We start from the raw sequence: 10263 nt of genomic DNA, 5'->3' as shown, positions 1-10263 counted from the left end.
AATATTTATTAGCTGTTTGATTCTCCTGTGTTATACTCTTTATGTGACTAGCAGCTCCTGAAATAATCTCACAAAAGAAAAATGCTGAGACCGAAAAACTATTTATTGTTGTTGTTCAGTCACTCAGTCATGTCTGACTCTTTCCGACCCCATGGACTGCAGCACACCAGGCTTCCCTGTCCTTCACCATATCCCAGAGCTTGCTCAAACTCATGTCCATCGAGTTGGTGATGCCATCCAACTATCTCATCCTCTGCCATCCCCTTTTCATCCTGCCTTCAATCTTTCTCATCATCAGGGTCTTTTCCAGTGAGTCAGCTCTTTGTATCAGGTGGCCAAAGGACTGGAACTTCAGCTTCAGCATCAGTACTTCCAGTGAATATTCAGGGTTGACTTCTTTTGGATTGACTGGCTTGATCTCCTTGCTGTCCAGGGGACTTTCAAGAAATATTTAGCTATTTTTAATTCCCAAGTCAAATTCTACCTAATAGACTCCAAATATGGGGATAACCATTTATTTAAGAAATATTATTAAATAATATGTTTTAGGCACTGAACTAGGTAGGGATAGGACTAGGGTGAGCCAAGGGAGATGTCTAGGGCACACATTTTAAAGAGACACTTGCCCACGTGACTGGGCAAGGCTAGGGTCAGGCTGTGCACAAAGCTGAGACTAAACGACTCCTCACTGCTGCACCAGAGCCACCTCTGCTGCTGCTCCCTGATCTAGGCTCTGCACTAAGCCGTGGGGGATACTGTAGAAAACAAGGAAGACATAGCTTCACTTTGATGGAATTTATAGTATCATCGGGATGGTTGACAAAAAAAAAATATCTTAAATGCATAAGTCAATACGTAGTTGTAAGTTGTGAGGAATGTTTTTGAGAAAAAGGCTGAGTTTTGTAAGAGAGTAATAAGGACAAATAATTTGGATTAAAGATCAAGGAACAGCACATTTCTGAGGAAGTGATCTTTAAACTGAGGCCTGAGATTGAGAAGGGGTTAACCAGGAAAAATTAATGGAGGAGCATTCAGAGAAAGTGAGCAGTATTTGCAAAGAAAGAAGTGGCTGAGAGAAACAAATGCTGTAAAGAAGTGGAACTGGGGAGGTGGGTTGAGGTCAGTGCAGACATGATCTTATCAATACAATTTATAGGCATCTTTCTTTCTTTCTTTCTTTTTAAAGGACATGTAAAGCCTTTGAAGAGTGTTAAACAAGGGACTGCTCACATCATTTTTTAATATAAATTTATTTATTTTAAATGGAGGTTAATTACTTTATAATATTGTATTGGTTTTGCCACACATCAACATGAATCCACCACAGGTATACACGTGCTCCCCATCCTGAACCCCTCTCCGTCCTCCCTCCCCATACCATCCCTCTGGGTCATCTCAGTGCACCAGCCCCAAGCATCCAGTATAATGCATTGAACTTGGACTGGCGATTCGTTTCATATATGATATTATACATGTTTCAATGCCATTCTCCCAAATCATCCCACCCTCACCCTCTCCCACAGAGTCCAAAAGACTATTCTGTACACCTGTGTCTCTTTTGCTGTCTTGCATCGACTTCACTTTCACTTTTCACTTTTCACTTTCCTGCATTGGAGAAGGAAATGGCAACCCACTCCAGTGTTCTTGCCTGGAGAATCCCAGGGACAGAGGAGCCTGGTGGGCTGCCGTCTATGGGGTCACACAGAGTCGCACATGACTGTAGTGACTTAGCAGCAGTAGCAGCATACAGGGTTATCATTACCATCTTTCTAAATTCCATATATATGCACTAGTATACTGTATTGGTGTTTTTCTTTCTGGCTTACTTCACTCTGTATAATCAGCTCCAGTTTCATCCACCTCATTAGAACTGATTCAAATGTATTCTTTTTCATGGCTGAGTAATACTCCATTGTGTATATGTACCATAGCTTCCTTATCCATTCATCTGATGATGGACATCTAGGTTGCTTCCATGTCCTGGCTGTTATAAACAGTGCTACGATGAACATTGGGGTACACATATCTCTTTCAATTCTGGTTTCCTCGGTGTGTATGCCAAGCAGTGGGATTGCTGGGTCATAAGGCAGTTCTATTTCCAGTTTGTTAAGGAATCTCCACACTGTTCTCCATAGTGGCTGTACTAGTTTGCATTCCCACCAACAGTGTAAGAGGGTTCCCTTTTCTTCACACCCTCTCCAGCATTTTTTAAAAGATCAATCTGCATTGTGGGAACCATTGATTAGAGGGAGGCAAACGTGGATTTTCAAGAATTAACTAGGTAACAACAACAGATGGGCTAATTAAGACTTTAGACTTGACAATGGAGGTTGAGAGAAATGAACAGTACACATGTAATTTAGAAGAGAGTTGATAAATACACTTCCTGCCCACAGATCTTGCAGTGTATAGTAGAACCAGGGTAGTAAAAAGAAACCACAGTGGTTATAAGCATTACAATGTGAAAGCCAAGGGTTCTATGGGAAAAAGAAGAAGAGAAGGACACTTAACCCAGAGGGAAAGGGACAGTGAACACTTCCTGAGGTGTTATCTCACCTTAGACCACAGAGAAGTATGCCAGGTTAAGAGGGGTGTTGGGTGGTCCCTATAACACTTCTGCAGGTACAGAGTCCCAGAGGTGCTCCAAGCATATTCAGGAAAATGAAAAATATACAACATGATAGACCTGGGGCAAAGAGAAGGAAGACCTGAGAATGGAAAGATAAGTAGGAGCCAATCAAAGCAGCTCTGTTCTTACTATTTTTGAGAAGTGCCATTTGTGGGGGGAAGGGGGGAAAGTATAGAACCAGAAAGCAGATCAGTGTTCCTGTTGTTCCAACTTACTTGCCCAGTGCACTTGACAAATGATTTTCTCATTTTCCTTATTTTCCTCATGTGTAAAATAAAATAACTGAATCAGACAGTTTTTACAATTTGGAGGAATCATGCATCTGTTTGAGAATCTCTTTTTAAATCTATATATCTTTGACACAGGACTATACAACGGAGTAAAGACAATCTCTTTAACAAGTGGTGCTGGGAAAATTGGTCAACCACTTGTAAAAGAATGAAACTACATCCCTTTCTAACACAACGCACAAAAATAAACTCAAAATGGATTAAAGATCTAAATGTAAGACCAGAAACTATAAAACTCCTAGAGGAGAACATAGGCAAAACACTCTCCGACATACATCACAGCAGGATCCTCTATGATCCACCCCCCAGAATTCTGGAAATAAAAGCAAAAATAAACAAATGGGATCTAATTAAAATTAAAAGCTTCTGCACAACAAAGGAAACTATAAGCAAGGTGAAAAGACAGCCTTCTGAATGGGAGAAAATAATAGCAAATGAAGCAACTGACAAACAACTAATCTCAAAAATATACTAGCAACTTATGCAGCTCAATTCCAGAAAAATAAACGACCCAATCAAAAAATGGGCCAAAGAACTAAATAGACATTTCTCCGAAGAAGACATATGCATGGCTAACAAACACATGAAAAGATGCTCAACATCACTCATTATCAGGGAAATGCAAATCAAAACCACAATGAGGTACCACTCCACACCAGTCAGAATGGCTGCGATCCAAAAGTCTGCAAGCAATAAATGCTGGAGAGGGTGTGGAGAAAAGGGAACCCTCTTACACTGTTGGTGGGAATGCAAACTAGTGCAGCCACTGTGGAGAACAGTGTGGAGATTCCTTAAAAAATTGCAAATAGAACTGCCTTATGACCCAGCAATCCCACTGCTGGGCATACACACCGAGGAAACCAGAATAGAAAGAGACACATGTACCCCAATGTTCATCGCAGCACTGTTTATAATAGCCAGGACATGGAAGCAACCTAGATGTCCATCAGCAGATGAATGGATAAGAAAGCTGTGGTACATATACACAGTGGAGTATTACTCAGCCATGAAAAAGAATACATTTGAATCAGTTCTAATGAGGTGGATGAAACTGGAGCCGATTATACAGAGTGAAGTAAGCCAGAAAGAAAAACACCAATACAGTATACTAACACATATATATGCAATTTAGAAAGATGGCAATGATGACCCTGTATGTGAGACAGCAAAAGAGACACAGATGTGTAGAGTGGACATTTGGACTCTGCGGGAGAGGGAGAGGGTGGGATGATTTGGGAGAATGGCATTGAAACACATATACTATCATGTAAGAAACGAATCGCCACTCTATGTCCAATGCAGGGTACAGGATGCTTGGGGCTGGTACACAGGGATGACCCAGAGAGATATTATGGGGAGGGAGGTGGGAGGGGGGTTCATGTTTGGGAATGCATGTACACCCATGGTGGATTCATGTCAACATACGGCAAAACCAATACAGTATTGTAAAGTAAAATAAAGTAAAAATAAAAAAAATTTTTTTAAAGTAAATAAATAAATCTATATGCCCTCTTCACTCCAAATAATTTATACAGACATAAAACCTAGTATATAGTTTCAGATTGTTTATGGAGCACTTAAGCCCATCTCTGGAACCATAAATTAGATAATTTTTAATATCTTTTCAGCTCTAGCAATCTATGACTCTGTATGACTCTGAAAGAACCTCAATTACATCTAGGTCTATTCAAAACACACTTTTACTAACACATTATGATTACAAGTATCATTGTTAGCATCATGTTTTGGTGATAATATTGATAGATAAAAATACATGATAGATAAATAGAAAGAAATAGATGAGAGACAAATTGATGTAGTGCCTGACACCATGTATAAATATGTAGACATTGTGGGAAGACTCCTGCATATTACAGGAAAGACCAGAAATATTCTCCTTGTCTCAGGCAACTCATCTGAAAAACCAGCAGGCACTCTGGACATGGCAGGTGCTTAAGTTGCCTACGCTGAATGGCATAGACATTTAGTCTGTTTCAAGAACAACTCACTGTTCTAAGTTCCAAATACTATCACTACTCTTTGGGCAACTTCAGCCATAACAATCTATTATGGGAACAAGGGTTATTAAGGATTTTTGCAGGAACAGTAAGAGGAGGGTGTCAACATGTTGCTTATTGCTTTACCAGTTGTGCTATACTAATTATTTCAGCTAACCCTAGAAAATACATCCCCCAACGCTCCCCTCCTAAAAGAAAGAAATGATAGACATACCACATCTGTCAAGTATCTTCAAAACACTATTTTTATTATTAAAATCTCTTTAGTTTTCTCAGCCTCCTAAATTTAAGTGCAAGTCATTGTGTGCTAAATCACTTCAGTCATGTTTGACTCTTTGCATCCCTATGGACTGTAGCCCGCCAATCTCCTCTGGCCAGGGAAGAATATTAGAGTGGGGTGCCATGCCCTCCTACAGGGGATCTGCCTAACCCAGGGATCAAACCCAGGTCATTTGTGTCTCCTGTATTTGCAGGCAGGTTCCTTACCACTGGCACTACCAGGGAAGCCAATGCAAGTAAATTCTACCTGAACTCTTAGCGTATGCCTATAAACATGCTAACACTGAGTAAGTCATTTGCTTCCCATATTATCTCTGTACTCTTCCAGAACTTCTGCCATTCTACTTACAAAAAGAAGAACCTGTCAGTAGTACAAAGGGAAAATAGTCTATGAACAATAAGCTGAAGCATTTAGATTCCCTCCTTAAATCATGGTTTCATTAATCTTTCTAATCCAAAGGCTTCCCAACAAGACTCACAGATAGATACACAGAGAAAACACAGGAACAAAGAAGACACCTATTAGTTTTGATTCTTTTGATTTTTATCAAGATAATAGTCATGAAACTTGAGTTTGGCAGAGTGAAAAGGATTTTCTGTTTTTCTTTAATGTCTCTTTGACACACTGGGATCTAGGCCTGATTACTTACCTGAACATAGAGTTTCACCTATGAAGGTCCTGGTCAGAAAGAGAAAGAGCAAAATACTGAAAGGAAACAAAAGAATACATAGGTAGAGGAGGCAGAGGGTCAGAGGGGTGTCTCCATATTCCATCACTGCATTGCCTCTGAGAACAGACTAAAGGGAATCCCGAGGGCAGAAGCCCTCTTCCTGCTCACGTATAGGGCGTTGAATGAGCTAGTCCCACAGACTGTCCACAAACCAACCTGGTATGTGGTCACATTAAAGTCATCTGAGAGAACCAGGGTAGTAAGGCAAAGGATGGGCTGGCAATATAGCTTTTAAAGCACCCTCAATTTCCTTGTGATAATGGATGGACCCCAAGATCCCATATTCTGCTGAGGAGGGATTCAGTTCGGGTCTGAGCTGACAGCAAGTGAATGTGTCCCAAGTTCACAGTGGCCAGGGGTCACATTATTAAGCTCTGTGGGGTGAAAAACTTGGCCTAGGAATGGGTGGAAAAAGAGCAACAGACTCAATGGGATCTATGACCCAAACCAGAGATTAGGTGAGACTAAGCTCCAGTGGGAGCATCACTCAGCCTGACCAAACAGAGAAACCAAATGTCAGCCTGTTAGTCACAGACTTCAGCATCGGGGTCAGCAGAACATTCAGACATGGAGTTACTCTGGTGTCCAGTCATAAGCCCAGAAAGCAGTCCAGGTTCAGCCACTCTGTAGCAGAGGACACTGTGTGCATGCAAGGCCTGTCTCGCTTCATCACCATGGGATCAGGTAAACTGCACTCCTCCTTTGTGCACTTTGATATCACTTTACAAAATGAAAGGGCTTCCCGATGGCTAAGTGGTAAAGAATCCACCTGCCAATGCAAGAGACACGGGATGGATCCCTGCTCTGGGAAGCTCCCACAGTGGTGGAGTAACTAAACCCATGCACCACAGCTACTGAGCTTGTGCTCTGGAGCCTAAGCACTGCAGCTGCTAAAGCCTGCATGCCCTGCAGCCCGTGCTCTGCAGTAAGAGAAGCCACTGCCACGGGAAGCCTGCTCACCGCAACTAGAGAATAGCCCCCAGCCGCCACAAGCAGAGAAAAGCCCAAGCAGCAATGGAGAACCAGCACAGCCATGAATAAATAATTTTCTTTTTAAGGGACAAAATTGGAAAGAAGGAGAGGCCACAATTCTAAAGGACTGAGTTATTTTCTGGAAAAAAAAAAAACAAGACCACTTCTTTTACAGAACTATTTGACTTTATACATAAAACTAAGTGTACTAAACTGGCCTAAATTTTAGCTATTTTTCCCTACTATTGGCTAGAGGACACTTTTAGGAAAATTACATTGATTGTTGAGAAGCTACAATCTATTTGCACATATAACTTGTAAATTAAAGTTTGCTACAAGTTCAGAATATAATAAAAAGAGAATTAGATTTTTGCTACTAAATTAACATGCATTGAAAGAAGACTCTGGCTTAACATCTGATTCTGAAATTCTCTTTCCGTTAAAATACACGCTCTATAAACAGTTTGTTTGCTCAACATAGTTTGTTTGACAACATAGTTGTCATGTCTTCTCTTACAATATCCCAACTTCCTCTTTTCTAATCCTTTGCCTTTCCCCTTTCAAGTCTGACCCATGATCTAGGCCCTGTTTGCCTATTATTGTGGAGGGGAATTATACTTACAGTAATTCACTTACTAACAATTTAATCAACTTACTTAGTAAGTTAATCTGTCAGTTAATTTAATTAATTTACTTACTAAGCAATGGATAATGACTTAACGCTAAGATCACAGACACATGTCATCCTCATCTCATCCCACCTCCATGGAGGGTATCACTGATGGATTAAATACATTCAAGAAGTTAAACAAGCATTGCTTTGCTTTGTTTTCTAATTGATCCTTAGATATGGATGTGAGGTTAAAAATGCACAGGTCTCTGACATAGATGAGAAGCTAACTGATTACCTTGGTGACAAGAAATGCAGGAACCTGGATCAAAGAGATAGGGGACTGGGGGAAAACAGAGGTGATGAAGAAGAAGGCCATAATAATTTCTCCACACCTTCTTCACTTGAAGTGGAGCTAGTAGGGGTGCTTATGTATTATTTTATACCACTCTTTATTTAGCGACCAGAGGATGATCTCTCTTCCCAATTTATATCCTAATTTTGCATTCTTTCCTGGGTTTCAGATGTTTTCGCTCAGTCATGTCCGACTCTGCGACCCCATGGACTGTAGCCCACCAGGTTCCTCTGTCCATGGAATTCTCCAGGCAAGAATACTAGAGTGATTGCCATTTATATGCTCTCATATCTGAGAGTCTTAGATATTATCAAGAACTTGGGCTCAAAAGTTAAATAAATGGAAAAATTTCAGAAACAAGCTCTGAGGCTTTAAGTAAATTATTTTATGTCTTTAACCTGCAACTGATTCGCTTTTGAAATGCAGAGGGTACCAACCTCATAAGAATGTTGAATGAATGAAAGTAAACAATAAAACTAAATCACTTGGTGAAATGCCTGGCACGCAGTAAGCTCTTAACAAATACCACTTAATGATGGAGATGACGATGACTTTAAGAAACTGTGAGGAAGAAAGAACTTTGCCTAAGATGATTCCTTTTCTTTTCATCAACATTAAATTCAATCAGCCTCCTGAAATCATGATTTAACTTCTGACATTTATTTTAACCTACAGATCCCTCCTGTCTCCTGGAAGTTTAGAATCATTTTGAGCTCCTTAAGTGTATTTTGTGTCCAAGAAGCAAAATCAGAAAAGAAAACACAGATGCACCACCTCCATGCATACTGCAGTTTGAATGTTCTCAGCAGGGCCAACATCGTAAGGGAAAGTGCCATCAGAGCGAAACATCATTTCTGAATAGCTCTGGAGGCTTTTTCTCTAGGGGAAACTTGGGAGAAGTTCTCAATTCCACTTTCTTTCTTTAAAATTTTTATTTATTTGTTTGTTTGTTTGTTTCTGGCTGTGCTGGGTCTTCGTTGCCACACAGGCTTTTCTCTAGCTGTGGCGAGTGGGGGTTATTCTCTCGTTGCAGAGCATGGGCTTCGGTTTGCAGTGGCTTCTCTTGTCGACACTCGGGCTTCCATAGTTGCGGCACGTGTGCTGAGTAGTTGTAGCTCCGAGGCTCTGGAGCACAGGCTCAATAATTGTGGTGCATGGGCTTGGTTGCTCCATAGCATGCACGATCTTCGCAGATCAGGGATCTAACCCATGTCTCCTGCATTGGCAGGCAGATTCTTTACCACCAAGGAAGCCCTCGATTCCATTTTCTAGCTTTGTTAAAAGTTCAGGTCAGCAGAACTTAGCTGAAGTTAAAGCAGTAAAGAAGCAGCAGACATACTCGTAGCTCTGGCTACTTCGTGGGTCTTCTCAGGCAGGTTGCTACACTGAAGCATAGCTCAGATTCTCAGCTCCCTGCTTCTGCTCATCTGGAGGTCAGTGCTCCAGGGGACCCAGAAGGTCCTTTTGCCTCCTCCACAGCTTCTTCGTGGCCATGATCACTTCTTTGTTTCTCAGGGTATAGATGGCAGGATTCAGCACGGGAGTGGCCATTGTGTACAGCACAGAGACCACCTTGTCCATGGGGAATGTCCGAAATGGCCGTGCATAGATATAGACACAAGGCACAAAGATTAAGGTGACCACGGCAATATGGGAGGCGCAGGTGGACAGGGCTTTGCCACGGCCCTCCCGCGAGCGGCTTCGGAGCATGACTAGCAGCGCTGTGTAGGATCCCAGGAGCACCAGAAAACACATCAGGGTCACCAGACCATTGTTAGACACCATCAGAAGCTCTAAGACAAAGGTGTCTGTGCAGGCCAACTTGATCAGCTGAGGCACATCACAGTAAAAGTTGTCCAGGTTGTCAGGCCCACAGAATGGCAGCTGGACAGTCAGTCCAACCTGTGCAATGGAGTGGATGAAGCCCCCCACCCAGGAGGCCACCACGAGGAGCCCACACACTGTCCGATTCATGATAAGCATATAGCGCAGGGGCTGGGAAATGGCAACATAGCGGTCATACGCCATGACCGTCAGCAGGAAGATCTTGATGCCTCCAATGAAGTGGAAGAAGAAGAGCTGAGTCAGGCAGCCACCAAAGGAAATCACAGGCTTCCGCGAGAGCAAGTCAGCCAGCATCCTTGGTGCCGTGATGGACGAGTAGCAAAAGTCCAGGAAAGAAAGATTGCCTAAGAGAAAGTACATGGTTGTGTGCAGGCGTGGGTCAGAGGTCACTACGGCCACAATCAGGAGATTTCCAGTCACAGTCATAAGATACACAACTGAGAAGATGATAAAGAAGAAAAGCCGGAGCTCCCATACCTGAGAGAGCCCCAGGAGGACAAAACCTGTCACCTGGGAATGGTTCGCTGCGGTCAT

General features: G+C 42.1%; 1 protein-coding gene across 1 annotated transcript; it reads right to left on the bottom strand.

The window, feature by feature from the left end:
* Nucleotides 1-9318: 9318 nt before the first annotated feature.
* On the bottom strand, nt 9319-10263 carry LOC128068841 (olfactory receptor 4D5). Its single transcript, XM_052662069.1, has one exon. It carries the CDS (start codon nt 10261-10263, stop codon nt 9319-9321), a length of 945 nt encoding a protein of 314 aa, XP_052518029.1.

The sequence above is a fragment of the Budorcas taxicolor genome, chromosome 25, assembly GCF_023091745.1.
Source record: "Budorcas taxicolor isolate Tak-1 chromosome 25, Takin1.1, whole genome shotgun sequence".
NCBI classification, from domain to species: Eukaryota; Metazoa; Chordata; class Mammalia; order Artiodactyla; family Bovidae; genus Budorcas; species Budorcas taxicolor.
The sequence above is the reverse complement of the archived record's forward strand: the minus strand, read 5'-3'. Positions and strand labels throughout refer to the sequence as shown.

Excerpts from the sequence above, each read along its gene's own strand:
- LOC128068841 (XM_052662069.1), bottom strand. The coding sequence starts at position 10,263 with ATGACCGCAGCGAACCATTCCCAGGTGACAGGTTTTGTCCTCCTGGGG.